Source organism: Cucurbita pepo, chromosome 2 (genome assembly GCF_057944985.1).
Source record: "Cucurbita pepo subsp. pepo isolate OVF chromosome 2, ASM5794498v1, whole genome shotgun sequence".
Lineage (NCBI taxonomy): Eukaryota > Viridiplantae > Streptophyta > Magnoliopsida > Cucurbitales > Cucurbitaceae > Cucurbita > Cucurbita pepo.
The window spans coordinates 15,856,528-15,870,810 of record NC_141799.1 but is presented as its reverse complement, the minus strand read 5'-3'; the positions used below and the strand labels follow the sequence as shown (position 1 = coordinate 15,870,810).

Below are 14,283 nucleotides of genomic sequence, written 5' to 3'. Positions count from 1 at the left end.
TACCATCTTCGATCAAACCAAAATAATAAATTTTGTGAATATTTTTATTTGATGAAAGAATATTATTTTACAGTACCATTATATGCGTCTAAATACTTAAAATAATACATTCCTAATTAGTGAAAAAAAATATATTATTTTCGGGACGTGAATGTATATTTTTATGTCAATTTTCCTCTCTGAATTCCGTTCAATGGGAAACGTCATTGATTTCTCTCACACGTCGGTTGGGTCGCCATTTCTGTGTATACCATAATATGATTCAATCAACTCGAAGCAACTCTAAGATAGGATAGAGGAGCAGGCAACATATTGTTCTTCCTTGGACATACGTACTCTTGTGGTTACAAGGATTTTCGTGACCGATGAAACGAGCAACTTTTTCGGCAGCAAGGGGATGACATGACATACCCTTAGCCCACTTCCTGTGACCAAAGATGACAGGTTGTTAAGCCTGAACAGCATGACAAGAAGGTATCCATTGGTTTTAAGAGCTTTTGTACCAAATGGATAGAAATTAAAATACTAACCACTTCCAATGGTCGGTGCTGAGAAGGAGATGGAACTACAATTGCTGTGCTTCTGTGCATCAAACCCACATGATGCTGGGAGATTGACGCATCTGAGAAATCACTTCTGATGGATCGAAAGGCCTCCGAACTTCCAGCAAAGGCTGATCTCTCGGAGGTTCCCCGCTCGATAATTCTATGCCTTGAATGGACCCCGTTCAGCCCAGCAGTTGCAACAGCATCTGCCTACAGCAATTAGGATGAAGTTTAAACCAGAAGGATAATAAGAGTTCACACAACTAGTTTTAGTAGCACCAATGAAGAGGGAAACATGATTTAGTACTATATGGAAACCAGACAACAGCAATCACAATGAAGTTTAAATAAATAAGATAAGATAATTCCATAAAAGAGGAAAACATCCGGAAGAGTACTGAATGCAGCAACTAGGATGACTGTAAAACCAAAACCATGAGCAAATTTACGCACCAAAAGATGAGAGAAACATGATTAGCACCATATGGACGAGTGTTATAACTCATAACCAACTTTTAGTAGTGTGAAATCCCACATTGGTTGGAGAGGGGAACGAAGCATTCCTTAAAAGGGTGTGGAAGCCTCTCCCCTAGTAGACACGTTTTAAAACCATGAGACTGACGGTGATACGTAATGTGCCAAAACAAACAATATCTTCTAGCAGTGGGCTAGGGTTATTATAAGTAGTCTATTGCTAACTCTAGTTCGAAGAAAGTTATGGTTCCTACCAAGCATCCTCATGGGTATTATTCTACATCAGCCTGATCACAGATGTTAGTAAAGAGGCAAACAACAGACATTCAGCTTAGATATGGACAGATTTTCATACATCAGAGATGCCTTTGATGTGAACGATGATGATTGTTATATCATCTGTCCGGTTTTCATGCCTCAACCATAGCTTGTATGACTCTCCAGCAATGGCAGCGCAAGCATCTCGTGGGTCGGTGTACCTCGCAGCCTAAATGAAGAAAGTGCATAACAATACAACATTCACAATTAAGAAGAAATGATCTTTCAGAAATAGTAAAGCATGCATAAATTACACTAATAACAACAAAAGAAAATCCTGTAGGAAATGTCGTTAACCAAACATTGAAACTAAAGGTGAACTGAGTTGAGATACGTACCATATCGACAATTGCTTGACTCGTAAGGAACTCGAACACTCCATCGCTTGCAACAACGAAGAAAAGATGGTTTTGAGTGAGCTGAAGTACTGAAATCTCAGGGACAGCAGTGACACCAATCTTCTCGGCTGTACTATCTCCAACACTCCGAGTGAATGCAGTACCAGGATAGAAGCTATTAGGCAACCACAGCCGAGGTGGATCATTTCCCTGGCTCTCCTCATCACCCCATATCTGAATACCCGGATCCTTATGCCCTTCAATTTGATCAATTGTCATCACAGTAGCCCCGGCCAGCTTTACTCTCTCGCATTCATCCTTCCTAAAAGGTGTTTGATCATTGGACATGTCCTTAGCAATAATTCGATTCCCATCTTTAACAGCTATCACTGCCCTCGAATCACCCACATTCGCAACGTAAAGCATATTCCCAACAACAAGAACAGTAATAGCAGTTGTGCCACTCAAGGAATCATCGATCTTGCTCTTATGCAACTCATCATTCGTGGTAAAAAAGGCCGCATTATAAGCTCTAACGGGATCTTGCGACAACGCTGAATCTTTACATAGTATTTGCACGACCCTTTCCTTAACGAAATTCGAACACTCCGATCCGTATTGACCATGCCCATCAAAAACACCGAAGAAATGGATATTTGGGTTACCTCGAATTTTCGTACTAACACAGACGCTATCTTGGTTTCCTTTATCAGGGGAATCAGGGTAGTAGCCGCGCTGGGTCAGGAGCGAGTACTCCATATAGTAGTTGTGAGAAGGCACACGAACACACTCCAATGACCTTCCCGTTAGTATATGTTTCCCCCGTGAACCACACGGCGAGGCATCACAAAATTGGGCCATATCGCTTTCAGAAGACGCCGTGTAGCGATTGCAAGTACAGCACTTTCCCAGAACACAACCCATGCTCTGTAATAAAACAGAGAAATCGAAAACAGAGCTGATGAAAAGCACAGAAAATACAGCGACCCAGATTACAATGCCGATGAGGAAATCGCAAATCAAAGGACCCAGGACCGCAAAGTGGGGGTCATCCGTGAAAAATCCGAAAAACGCATGATAAGGAACGAAATTCAGGCCAAGAACCAGGTTTCTAACGAGAAAAATAGCATCTCAGATTCTCAATGTCGCCACAGGTCCAATGATAAGCAACCCCTCAAACCGTCGAACGAAAATGATTTTCAGAGAAACCCAAGAAAGAAAGAACGAAAAAAAAAAAAAACAAAACTCGAAAAGGGGAAGAGACGCAAAACAACCGCAATGGGGTTTTGAAAAAGGAAGAATGGGAATTACCCTTTTGGGCGATTAAGGCGAAGAACGAAAAAGCAGAACAAAGAATGAAGAAATTAAAGAAATGGGAAAGGAAAGCAAAAGGCGAAGAAGTGAAGGGAAGGGTTTTGTTTTAATGGGGAGAAAAATGAGTTTCGTCAACCGAAGAGGGAGTCACTGCAGATTGGGTGCGTGCATGGAAGGGTTGGGCCTCCCAAGAAAACACTCCCCATTCCCCAACACATTCTTCTTCTGCAGCTTATAACACAACCTCCAAAACTCTGTGACCCTAAATTTAGAAGAGTGAAGGGGCATCCACATCAATTTTTTGTTGATATTTTGATGAACATCCAGTGTTGGGAAGCTGTTCAATATTCTTATCAACTTCTTCGTTGCCTCTTTTCTTGCGTTCCAAACAATTCGTTTCATTTTTCATCCCTTCCTTCCTCTATTTTGCAATCACATAACACAAACCAATCAAAATCCAATCTTATTCTAAATATATATACATAAGTTTGGTCCCAATTGTTGGGAATTTCTTGCATGACCCTCACCCATATGGGTGTGGTATCATCACGGTCACCTCTTCAACCATTTAAAGCCTTCGTCTTTATAAACTTTTAAACAAAAAGCTTGAAATTTATGAATCAAAAGTCTCACTTCTTTAGAGAACCTTCATTATATCATTGTATTTGTCTTCACTCTCAACTAAACAAGAATTTTAGTTTTTTTTTTTTTTTTTTAAGCACAATATTAAAAATTTAATCTAAAAGAGTTTTTTTTTTTTTTTTTTTTTTCAAGTTTTGGAAATTGAGTGATGTTTTTTAAATAAAGGATAAAGTTCAAGTATTTTCTATTATTTAGTTAGTCGAGGTTACAAACAATTTTAAGAAGGTGGGACCCACCAAAGGCAGGCAAGACTATCGGACGGCTACGATTGCATGGGGAAAATGATTGTGGATACAGCGAATCAGAGCTCCCATCTGCCACGTTTCATTGGGTCCGACTCCGAACGAGTCTTGTGGATTAACACTCGTTCGATCAAATCGAAATCAACGGCTCACAATACGTTAGGTGGGACCACCAAAACTCAATCATACGGATCCGGTCCTACCGCGGGTCCCACAAAAAAGCGGTTTTGCAAATTGCAACTTCCAAACACTACCATATATAAACCTCTCCCAACTTCAGGTTCGAACGACACGGAAGCTGTGAAAGAGCCAGAAAAAACGAAAAATACAGAGGGAATTTGATTGCTTCAGATCCAAAATGTCGTGGCAATCTTACATTGATGATCAATTGATGTATGATGTAGATGGCCATCATCTCCAAGCCGCTGCTATAATCGGGAACGACGGTGCTGTTTGGGCTCAGAGCCCTGCTTTCCCCAAGGTTTTCCTCTTTCCTCTTATCAAATCCCGCATTTCTCGTTTTGTTCCGAAATAATTCTATGTCATTGTTGTTTTTTCTCCCCATCCTTTTTGTTGTTTTAGGCGTTTTTGATCCATCAGGCTCCGTGAGTATGCCGAAAATCGATCGTCTACATCGTTTGTTATGATCAGAGTATTACTGAACCTTCAGTTTTCTAGGTTTTTTGATTGCTTTGTTGAGATGATTCCAGATTATTTTCTGTTGTTTTGGTTCTTGTTAACTTGCAATGAGCGTATGTAAGAATATGGATCAGAAAGTTGAAATTTATGTTTAGTTCCAGCAGGAATTTGAGGGAATCTGTTTCAGATATGTATAGTTATGTTGGGATTGGAAACTTCGTGTTCGCAATTGTTCTTATTGTTAAGCGATTGGAAACTTCGTGTTCGCAATTGTTCTTATTGTTAAGCGATTGGAAACTTCGTATAAGCAATTGTTCTTATTGTTAAGTGATTGGAAAGTTCGTATTCGCAATGTTGTTGGCTAGTAGTAGTATCTCGGACGAATAAATATTTGTCTTCTTTGGGCGATTATTGTAGTTCAAGCCAGAAGAGATGTCTGCCATTATGAAGGATTTTGATGAGCCTGGATCTCTTGCCCCGACTGGTTTGCACCTTGCTGGATCAAAGTACATGGTTATCCAGGGGGAATCTGGAGCTGTTATCCGTGGAAAGAAGGTTCGCCTTGGCACCTGAAATCTTCCCATGGTTGTCTTTGAATGTTATTATAATCGATCCTCAATGTTGATGATATATTTCATAGGCTGTCAACTTCTTTCAACAAATCAACAAAACATGAGTGGCAGCTTCTCTTCTGATGAAGCTTTCTTGGAACATCGCTTTTTCTGGGTGATTTGTGTGTTTATCTTTCTTATTTTCATCCATTTGACAGGGCACTTCTGGGATCACTGTAAAGAAAACAAACCAAGCACTCGTTTTTGGGTTATATGATGAACCCATGACTCCAGGACAGTGCAACATGATTGTCGAGAAGTTGGGAGATTACCTGATTGATCAAGGCATGTAATTTTCATCTTAATTTCATTCTTCTTTTCTACTCATAATTGGGACTTTTAGCTGGTGTCCTGCTATTTATAGCTGTGAACTCAGTTGTTACACAAAGTAACAGTGTGAAGAATCAGGATGAATAGCAAGAGTGTGGTCAATTTTGGTCGCTGATTTCTACCCATTCCATGTATTTTGGCTTATATTTTTGTGTGTATTTGCGAATACACTACTTCACATATGAGTTTTTGAAAGTATTTCACGTTATGAGCTTGTACGTATCCCTGTTTTGGTTTTGATATAAATATGAAATTTGTGATCACTCTCGGTTATTACTCTACTTTAATTGTAATGATAAAGTGTTCATACCATTCAAAAATTTTAAAAATATCTTTAAAATGTTTCTTTTAAAGAAATTCAAAAATATTATTCCTGTTACATCTCAAGAATACTGACTATATTATGGAAGATGTATGACTTTTAAAAATTTTATGTAGTCTTTAAATTGAAACTTTTTAGAAAAAATATAAATTTTATAAATATTTTTATTAATTTAGTAAGCATTATTCTGTTTATTTGTGTGAATGTTAATAATGTAAATATTATTTATTCATGCGATGTAACGGCACCATTTGGTTATATGGCATTTTCGTAATTATGAACGTGTAAGGATGAATCTTCAAAACCCTAGCTGCGGCTCTGCCTCTATATAATCAGGCCACCGCAAGGGATTGAGATGGGCATTATTTTTCAGATTTCTCCTTGTTCTTCCGCCGTCTGCTTGGATTCAGGTTCCTGCTAAATTATTTAATCCTTGAATGACTCCGATTTAGAACATTAGAGCTTGAAAAGCAGGGATTGTGTGTATCGGCGTAGTGCTAATCTCAGTGCACTCTGTTCCGAAAGAGTTCCCTGCAACATCAAATCCTCAAGGGAAGGTGGGCAGTTGTGATTCATCTCCCATTGATTTCTCAACAATCACCTTCCCTACATCACATTCCTCTCCCTCTTTTAATTCTAAATTACTCGAATCGAATCCAATCCAAACCAAAGATTTTTCAACATTGAATTACTAAAACAACAACGTCACACACGATTGTTTGGATCCCCTAAACATCAGTTCGCAATCGCCACTGGTTTTTGTTGGATATTTGTTTTGATTGTTTCGAACATTTTTAGGGTTCATAATGTTTTAAACGAAGAAAATGTGGACAAGCATTGTGATCTTCTGATTAACCATTGATTAAATCTCAAAATACAATGAATTTGATACAAAAGGAGAATTATACAGCTGCAATGTTTACCATCAAAGGCATAAATTACGGCACCATTATCTTCCAAATATTCTCTAATATATTTTGTTCTTAACTACAATATTCTCAAAAGTTACAAGCATAATAAACCAAAGAAAAAAACAGAGAGTTACATATGTTTTATGTTGATGGCAAATCATATTTATTTATTTAATTTTTATAAAATGTGTTAAAATATTAATTTTTATAATATTTTAAAGCGACAAGATAAAAAAAAAAATGATTCGAAATTATCAAGGAAAAAGGGAAAAAGATAAAAAGTGATTCTAAATTATCAGAAAAATATTTCCAAATTTCAACGGCCGAAAAGGGACCCATAAGTATGGCGTATTTTATTTTTTGAAAAGTAATATTTATTCTTTATTTTTTGTAAAGGTTTTTGTTTTGGGTACTAAAATAATATATTTTGTATTCAATTTAGCTGTGTTAATTGAAAAATGGTGGTTCCCCCCACCAACCAAATGTGTATGCGCATCCATCTGCTACCATGTGTTCTTCTTTTTGACCAAACATTCTTCTTTTCAAAATTTCATACGAAATGAAGGATGATAGCGACCCTTTCTTCCTATGTGGATCTTTGGATGCTTATCTCTTATCTTTTTTGAGCTTATCCCTTACTTTTCAAACCTCAATCTATTCCTTTTCATACCATCCCACCATACCCCCACGAGATAACCAAGAATCTTATGAAAACGAGCCTATTTCTAGAGTTTGGAGAAAGTCAGAATTTAGTTTCTATAGTCTTAGAATTTTGTGATATAACTTCAAAAATAATAACTTCAAAAATAATCTTTATAATTTGATAAAACGATCGTAGATTATCTACTGATCCTAACATTTAAAATTATAAAAACTAAATTATGTAAGTGTATGGAGTTTATGTGCTTTCATGCCTCATGGTTGACATTTATGCTTTTGGGTCTTTGGTGGTTTGGGAATTCTATGCCTTTTCATGTGAGACCATCAATTACCCTGTCTTTTATTTATTTATTAATTTAAAATAAAAAAAAATAAGCAACAACTTGGAATTTTCTCTCGCTGCCTATAAATGTTCCACAAGAAATGTCATAGACTCAAAGGCTGTTTGTGTTGAAAGGGTTATCTTATATATATAAATATAAATACATCAAAAGCTTATCCCATCAAAGCATCCTTTATCAATTTCTGGTTTTTTTTCTCTGTTTCTCTCTGTTTGTGTTGCTGCTGTTCTTCATCTTCTGCTTCTTGAATATGGGTGGATTGCTTCATCAGCCTTGTTCTGTTGCTCTGTGCAAAGGGTTCCATGAAGAGTTGGAAGATGATTGGGGCAAGGGCGGTGAGTATCATCACTACAACCTTGCCTCTTCCACATCTTCCTTCGAAGATTCAAGCAATTCGTCGGATGATGCGTGTTCATCCACTTCAAATTCTTCATCTCCATCCAATGGAGCATTGGAGGATTTTACAGAGCTTTTTGCCCAACTCCCAATCAAGTAAGTGTTGTTGTGTTGATGCGATGCTTCCAATTCCCTTTCCTTCCATAAAAGAATTCAAATTTGTAACGGCAACCACTGTTTGTTTGTGTAGGAGAGGACTGTCCATGTTCTATGAAGGGAAATCCCAGTCGTTTACATCGCTATCAAGTGTAAGAAGCATAGAAGACCTTCCGAAGAAGAGAAGCCCTTACAGCAGTAGATTGAGCGGATGTAAGAGCTATGCAGGAGGGTTGGACACCCACAAATGTGCTGCTTATACTCTTCCCAAGGCTCCCAGTTTTAAGAAGGCATCATCATCATCATCATCATCATCCAAGAAGATCTCTGTCTCTTGTCCCGGTTATGAGAGGCAGTGATTTGGTTGGTTGGTTGTGATAGCCTTCCATTTCTGTGTGTATATGATGTCTGCGTAGTAGGTTTACAACATTAAATTGGCCCATTATTGTTGGGAGTTTTGGTTTTACAATAGGGGAATGATTGATATTAATCTAAACTATTATTGAGTTCAGATGTTTGTTGAAAAAGGAGGAATGAATGTTAATAACACAACTGGATACAGAATTCATACGCGTAGAAACTGGAAAATTAGTACCCTTCTTCTGCATCATAAATGAATTGATGAGCAATTGGTTTAGATATTTCAAATTGTTTTCCATTTTGCTGATCAAACCTTAAACAACAACAATTCAAACCTATGAAACTTGTGAATCAAATTTGTCAATTCAAGTTATATATTTTTTTTAATTGAATAATAAAATAATGAACAAAAACATGAGTTTATCAAATTAACCTTAAAGTTGTAAGTTTATCAAATTCAAAGGTGAATATAAGTGAGTAGTAAAAGTAAGGCTAAATTTAGATGAACAAACAAACAAACATGATTTTTGTCATTTATGTAAAAGAAACAAAAACAAAAGTAAGAAATTGATCGAGAAATTATGAATTTACAGGAACACTCTGATTCAATCTTTCAAACTTGTCTCAACAAAAATCAGAATTCATCAAACCCTTCATCTCCTTCAATCCGATTACAACATTTCTGCATTCTCACGCCACTGGTGCTGTTCCTGCCTCCCATAATCTCATTCAACGCCACTCTGTTCTTCGTCCAACCCTCCGCCCTCTGTTTCGGCGCGCTTCGCGACCTCGATTTCGCCTTAAACGATTTCGTACTCGCCATATAATTCGGAAAATTCGTAAACGGACGGAAAAACCCTTCGCCGTACACCACCCTTGCCGGCGTCGCTGTTGCCGCCGCCGTCGTCCACCCGTAGTTCCGCACACGCGGCGTGCTCTGGGCTGTCGACATTCTCCCACACTCCTCTCCGCCGGTGAAACACCACTCCCCGCCTGAGAATCTGGCCGGCGACGCCATTGTCCAGAGGTACGGCGACGGCCGGTCGTCGGCAAGCTCCGAGAGGAGATTGTTGAAATGACGGGACCTCGATTTGGGTTTCTGGAATAGTTTGTCGATTTCCACGATTTTGGGGTCTTCGATTTCGTCCGAGAAAAGAAATCTCACGTCGCCGATATCCGGAGACTTTTCCAGCAGGGATTTGTTCTCTTTGTTGTTTGAACGACGAGCTCGTTGCGATCGGACGGTGGTTTGTGCTCGGATTAGAGCTTGCATGCTCTGTAATGTGGCGGCTGCTCGTTTTCGAACGAGAAAGCCTCTAACTAAAGCTTGTAATTTGACCAAACTTCTTAATGCTTGAAGTGCCTTCCTTGCCTGCAATCAAATTTCAAATTTCAAATAATTTAAATATAATTATTGGGGAAAAGGATTATTAAACCAAAAATTATGAAACCGATTGATTTACCAAAAAGCCTCTGAAAACCTTTTGAATTGTGAGAGCAGCCGAAATCAGTTTCCCTCCATTGAACAAACCACCTCCTCTAGTTTGGTTGGTAAGCATAACAACCGCCACCGCCGCTTGAGCCGCCGCCACAGCAGCATCAGCAGCAGCAGCCGATGCTGCTGCGACAGCGATCGCATGCTCATTACGCTGTTCCTGTGCAGGACAAGATCTCTGCCAATCAGCATCCGCCATTCTCGGCGGCGGTGGCAGCTTCGGAACTTCGCCGGTGAATTCCTTCCCGGATTTTGAAAAACTGCACCGATTCCTCTCTTGGTTTTCACCATCGGCAGGTAAACATGAATTGTGATCGGCATTCTTGTCTCTCCTCATTCCCAATAAGGCCCTAAACAATCTCATCGCCTTTCCCATTCTGACTTGGTGAGATTCTTGTGTTTTCTGATGTGTTGTGTGTGGATATCATATTGCCTTTTGAATACCCTCCTCCTCCACCTCCTCCACCTCCTCCTCCGTTGGAAATTAATCGGAGAGAGAGAAAATTGAGTCAAAGACAGTAAAAGAATTACACAGAGTTTCACTATAATTGTACTGCCCTCCTTCTTTTCACTCATTTCTAATCATATTACCCTAAATTAAATCATAATATTAATACGCATCTAACTCATCCATTATTCAACTCAATAATTCACAAACCAATAATACTTCACTATTTCATTCATATCTATAACCTATAATTTCTTCTTTTTTTATATATATAAAAAAAAACATAGCCTATAGTTTGTTTAAATCAAACCATAGTTTAAATTTAATTACTCTCATACCTTAATCTCCAACTATTATTATTCATTGAAGGCGCCAAATTTTTTCAGACAATCAAAGTCAATAATTGAGTTTGGGTCGTTGGATTAGGGGACCAAATAGGGCACACTTGATCACACACATCATAATGATACTATAGGCCCAATGTGTTCGGTGTAGCCCATTTTTTTAGGGGGGGCATCAGCTGGAGTAAGGTAAATTCGCATTCAATTTTTATTTAATTTTCCTGAAAAATTACAGATATTGTTTTTATGTTTGAATATTACATTTCAAACGTCAAAAGAGTCGAGAGAGAATTTGAACTTATAATTTATTTCGAATTCACTAGTCTAACCTCATTGGAGTACGACAGCTAAGATGATTATTCGAATAGAAAGAGTGAAGATTTGACCAAATTAAGAAAATCATGTGATATAGATTTTAAAATCATATGCATAAAAGGTCAGGTTAATTGTGTTGGCTGTGAAAACACTAATTGATTTCAATGATATTGAATGCTAAACGGTAGGACATTTACATTAGTGTAGGAATTATTTAAAACATCATCAATTTAGAGTTATGGTAATGCTAATAATTGAGTGATATAGGAAGGTAGATTCATAGGTTTTGACCCCAATTTGCATTATGTTGCCCATCCTCGTGTGCAATAACCTTCAAAAAAAAAAAAAAAACATTCACAACTAGTACTATTCCATATTAAGATAGGAGAGGCCATCTGATAGTGAATCAAACAAAAAAAGGACCGAAGTTGATGGCATGGTCGACATGAGCTTGAGGTCGAGACCGACCCAAGGGTTGGCGTGGTCGGCCACACATTAATCACAGGATGCAATGTTGTTGTCAAAGGGTAAAGTAAGAAATGTTCCCACCCCTAACCACTCATTGAGAAGTGAAAAGGAGTAGACTTGTTGGTCAGTTTTTGGGCCCAAAGTTAGGCCAGTTCTGAATGACAGTGACACAACTGATGGATGCCACCACATCCCTTTGTTCCCATTCCATATGCCCTTCTTCTAACCATCTCCCTAATGCCCTCTTCCTTTTCCCAACTCGAAACCCTTTTCAGATACTACACGACTACGTCTCGAAAGTTAAAATGGAATCGATTCGTTCTTGAAGTACGCTGACCTGAACTTTTGTTTGTAGTTATCTTAATGTTTAATCTTATCCTAGTGAGGGATTTATATTAGAACACCAAATGAGTGGCTAATTTAGGCGATGGGAGATTGATTTGATTGGATTTTACATTGCAATTTCAGAAATTACAAAATGAAAAGCATAACCCCATTGGTGTATGGGGATGATGATGAAAGCATGAGTGATTCTATCGTCTCTAAACCTTCACCTTACAACTTAACTTCTCTTCTGCGGCCTCGAACCAACCACTGTAATCAAACAAATCCTGTGTGTGTAAGTGATGGCATCAAATCAGGAAATAAACAAGAATGTTGGTTTGGTTGTGTTTCAACTCACCACTCAACGCTGGCAATTCAGAGCTCTTCAGCACGCGCAGCCTCTTCACCGTGGAAATGAACATTCTGCGACACAGGGACAGGAGATTACAAAACGCTTCTACTGTTATGTAGGTAATAAAAGGATGTGCAGAGAGTTATGCTTACTGCCACGGCACATCGCCAACAAGAACTCTGTCGCCTTCGTTGTCCTCATAAACAAGCGTATATTCTCCACTTCCATCCAGCAAACCCGTGATTGGTTTCTCTTCTTCTTGCTTCTTCAACACGCCACTGCCTGACGAATCTCTTTGAGCTGCACACACACCAACAAATTTCAGAACACGAATCTCCGAATGAAGCTAATAGGAAAGTTTGAACAATTCTTGTGGAGATTACCAGCAAGTAAGGCTCGGAACAGTTCATCAACAGCAGACGAAAGTCTTTGATAGTTGTCATAGGCATTGAGATCTATCTTCCTACCAATGGGAACTCCATCCATATTGATCTTCACAAACAGTCCCTTCCCACCAGCTTCGACCCGTTTCTCCCGGGGAGCCGGGAGCTTGCTCGGGGCGGCATCCGAGGACTCCACTGCAGGCTTCTCAAAGCTGCTGCTTCTGAGGTTTCTTCTCGAGGATCGAATTGGTGGCCATCCCACAACTGGAGCAGGCGCAGTCCTTTGTATTTGTTCACACAGTTACGCAATTCTTATTAGTGTATTTCACTACCTAATTCTTTGAAAAACAGAGCATTCAAAGTAAAGTAGATATTGACAACATCCGCTGTTCATCAACTTGACCCTTACAACCCAAATTCATTCACTTATCTAAATTCAGAAATTGAAACAAAAGTTAGCTAAAAAAAGATTCTTGTTAAGGGAAGCTTTGATTAAGACTAATGCCAAAAAACAAACAGACAAAGGAAAGGAAAGATAAGATTAGACCCATTTTTCAATTACCAAGTGGAAAGGATTAAAAAAGATGCAAGGACAGGACATGGACCACAAGAACACAAGCCTGTCATAAGATGACCCTTCGTCCTTTTTACACATGCTTCGAGTTTCAACAGCCATGAAAATAATACCAAACACCAAGAGAAAGAGAGGGTGTACCTTTTCTGAGAAGTGTTAGAAACAGGTGTGTTAGCAGAGGAAGGAAACGATTTAGCTTCAGCATTTTGTAAATCTCCCATTTTAGAACAGAACCCTGAAAATTTGTTGGGTTGAAGCTTTCCAAGGAAATTTGCAGACGACGGCCACGGATTCTCGGAGGGAGAAAATTTAGAAGAAGTGGGAAAATGGCCAAAAGAGAGAAGAGAGTCATTTCTTTCTTTGCGGGACCAGTCGGCATCTCCAGGCAGGCCAAGCGTCAGCTCAAGCTTCTTGTCGTCGGAGGTTTGCGTTTTTCCGGTGACATCTACGGCGGAAAGCCATTGGCGGTGTTTGGGGATCAAATCCAACAGCTGAGGACAATCCTCGTCTTTCTCAGAACACCCATTCATCTCCATTGAAAGATTTGGGGGTTTTTGAGGAAACCCAGATGGGAGAAATCAGGAAATACGAATTGGTATCCTTTCTGAATGAAATTGGTGGAGAAAATAGGCAAGAAAACTGAGTTGGAGAAGGAGAGAAGAGGTAAGAAACAGAGGCAGTTATTAGATGAAAGACCAAAACAGAACCCAAATAAAGTACCCGAATTACCTGGTGAAATCTTGAAGAAGAGATGATAAAAAAGAGGACCCAGATCTCAAATCGTGGAAAGAAAGACGAGAAGAGAATGAAAATAGGCAGCGAAGCAAAGGGTCGAAGAGGATATATATATAATGAGGAAGAAGGAGAAGGAGAAGGAGAAGGAGAAGGAGAAGGAGGAGGAGGAGGAGAGAAGAGGAAGATGAAAGGAGATTGAAGGAGGAGAATGTATTTGAGGAGCAAAAGAACCCAAAAGAGGGAACAGTATATAGAGCATTATTATTCACTCAATCAAAACATGAAAAAAAACAAAAATATATATTGGTG

The 14,283-nt window shown here is 38.8% G+C and overlaps 5 protein-coding genes and 1 non-coding gene across 10 annotated transcripts; 3 read left to right on the top strand and 3 right to left on the bottom strand.

Moving 5' to 3' along the window:
• Positions 1-23: 23 nt before the first annotated feature.
• Positions 24-3,406, bottom strand: LOC111788690 (putative protein phosphatase 2C 35). Of its 2 annotated transcripts, XM_023669126.2 has the most exons (4): positions 1,676-3,401; positions 1,375-1,506; positions 531-755; positions 24-425 (listed from the first exon to the last, which is right to left on the bottom strand). In XM_023669126.2, the coding sequence occupies exons 1-4, from the start codon at positions 2,597-2,599 to the stop codon at positions 414-416; spliced, it is 1,293 nt and encodes a 430-aa protein (XP_023524894.1). In that variant the 5' UTR covers positions 2,600-3,401; the 3' UTR covers positions 24-413. The 2 variants fall into 2 exon arrangements, with proteins under 2 accessions (XP_023524894.1, XP_023524896.1); XM_023669128.2 differs by lacking the exon at positions 24-425 and having other exon boundaries at positions 576-751; positions 1,676-3,406.
• Positions 3,407-4,163: 757 nt separating this feature from the next.
• LOC111788697 (profilin) lies at positions 4,164-5,716 on the top strand. The gene is made up of 3 exons (XM_023669139.2): positions 4,164-4,354; positions 4,930-5,067; positions 5,282-5,716. The coding sequence occupies exons 1-3, from the start codon at positions 4,232-4,234 to the stop codon at positions 5,414-5,416; spliced, it is 396 nt and encodes a 131-aa protein (XP_023524907.1). The 5' UTR covers positions 4,164-4,231; the 3' UTR covers positions 5,417-5,716.
• Positions 5,717-6,242: 526 nt separating this feature from the next.
• LOC111789461 (small nucleolar RNA snoR135) lies at positions 6,243-6,389 on the top strand. The gene has a single exon (XR_002814359.1). It is a non-coding gene; the product is annotated as a small nucleolar RNA snoR135 (small nucleolar RNA).
• Positions 6,390-7,770: 1,381 nt separating this feature from the next.
• Positions 7,771-8,690, top strand: LOC111788696 (uncharacterized). The gene is made up of 2 exons (XM_023669138.2): positions 7,771-8,179; positions 8,274-8,690. The coding sequence occupies exons 1-2, from the start codon at positions 7,938-7,940 to the stop codon at positions 8,536-8,538; spliced, it is 507 nt and encodes a 168-aa protein (XP_023524906.1). The 5' UTR covers positions 7,771-7,937; the 3' UTR covers positions 8,539-8,690.
• A 327-nt stretch (positions 8,691-9,017) lies between these two features.
• LOC111788692 (protein IQ-domain 26) lies at positions 9,018-10,614 on the bottom strand. Its single transcript, XM_023669131.2, has 2 exons — positions 10,003-10,614; positions 9,018-9,911 (listed from the first exon to the last, which is right to left on the bottom strand). The coding sequence occupies exons 1-2, from the start codon at positions 10,408-10,410 to the stop codon at positions 9,174-9,176; spliced, it is 1,146 nt and encodes a 381-aa protein (XP_023524899.1). The 5' UTR covers positions 10,411-10,614; the 3' UTR covers positions 9,018-9,173.
• A 1,427-nt stretch (positions 10,615-12,041) lies between these two features.
• Positions 12,042-14,256, bottom strand: LOC111788694 (auxin-responsive protein IAA26). Of its 4 annotated transcripts, none has more exons than XM_023669134.2 (6): positions 13,969-14,252; positions 13,381-13,843; positions 12,666-12,946; positions 12,435-12,582; positions 12,289-12,353; positions 12,042-12,200 (listed from the first exon to the last, which is right to left on the bottom strand). In XM_023669134.2, exons 2-6 carry the CDS (start codon positions 13,773-13,775, stop codon positions 12,169-12,171), a joined length of 921 nt encoding a protein of 306 aa, XP_023524902.1. In that variant the 5' UTR covers positions 13,776-13,843; positions 13,969-14,252; the 3' UTR covers positions 12,042-12,168. The 4 variants fall into 4 exon arrangements, with proteins under 4 accessions (XP_023524902.1, XP_023524900.1, XP_086977946.1 ...); XM_023669132.2 differs by having other exon boundaries at positions 13,381-13,878; positions 13,969-14,251; XM_087121820.1 differs by having other exon boundaries at positions 12,042-12,217; positions 13,381-14,256.
• Positions 14,257-14,283: the final 27 nt, after the last annotated feature.

What these genes read in the sequence shown, in the direction of transcription:
- LOC111788690 (XM_023669126.2), bottom strand. Translation starts at nt 2,599, where the DNA reads ATGGGTTGTGTTCTGGGAAAGTGCTGTACTTGCAATCGCTACACGGCG. An exon ending in GTCAAGCAATTGTCGATATG is followed by an intron (nt 1,507 to 1,675) that starts GTACGTATCTCA and finishes TTCTTCATTTAG; the next exon opens with GCTGCGAGGTACACCGACCC. An exon ending in ACATCAAAGGCATCTCTGAT is followed by an intron (nt 756 to 1,374) that starts GTATGAAAATCT and finishes TAATTGCTGTAG; the next exon opens with GCAGATGCTGTTGCAACTGC.
- LOC111788696 (XM_023669138.2), top strand. Translation starts at nt 7,938, where the DNA reads ATGGGTGGATTGCTTCATCAGCCTTGTTCTGTTGCTCTGTGCAAAGGG. An exon ending in TTTGCCCAACTCCCAATCAA is followed by an intron (nt 8,180 to 8,273) that starts GTAAGTGTTGTT and finishes TTGTTTGTGTAG; the next exon opens with GAGAGGACTGTCCATGTTCT.
- LOC111788694 (XM_023669133.2), bottom strand. Translation starts at nt 13,775, where the DNA reads ATGGAGATGAATGGGTGTTCTGAGAAAGACGAGGATTGTCCTCAGCTG. An exon ending in TCTAACACTTCTCAGAAAAG is followed by an intron (nt 12,947 to 13,380) that starts GTACACCCTCTC and finishes ACAAATACAAAG; the next exon opens with GACTGCGCCTGCTCCAGTTG. An exon ending in GTTGGCGATGTGCCGTGGCA is followed by an intron (nt 12,354 to 12,434) that starts GTAAGCATAACT and finishes CCTGTGTCGCAG; the next exon opens with AATGTTCATTTCCACGGTGA.
- LOC111788697 (XM_023669139.2), top strand. Translation starts at nt 4,232, where the DNA reads ATGTCGTGGCAATCTTACATTGATGATCAATTGATGTATGATGTAGAT. An exon ending in AGAGCCCTGCTTTCCCCAAG is followed by an intron (nt 4,355 to 4,929) that starts GTTTTCCTCTTT and finishes CGATTATTGTAG; the next exon opens with TTCAAGCCAGAAGAGATGTC. An exon ending in CTGTTATCCGTGGAAAGAAG is followed by an intron (nt 5,068 to 5,281) that starts GTTCGCCTTGGC and finishes TCCATTTGACAG; the next exon opens with GGCACTTCTGGGATCACTGT.
- LOC111788692 (XM_023669131.2), bottom strand. Translation starts at nt 10,410, where the DNA reads ATGGGAAAGGCGATGAGATTGTTTAGGGCCTTATTGGGAATGAGGAGA. An exon ending in AGGTTTTCAGAGGCTTTTTG is followed by an intron (nt 9,912 to 10,002) that starts GTAAATCAATCG and finishes ATTTGATTGCAG; the next exon opens with GCAAGGAAGGCACTTCAAGC.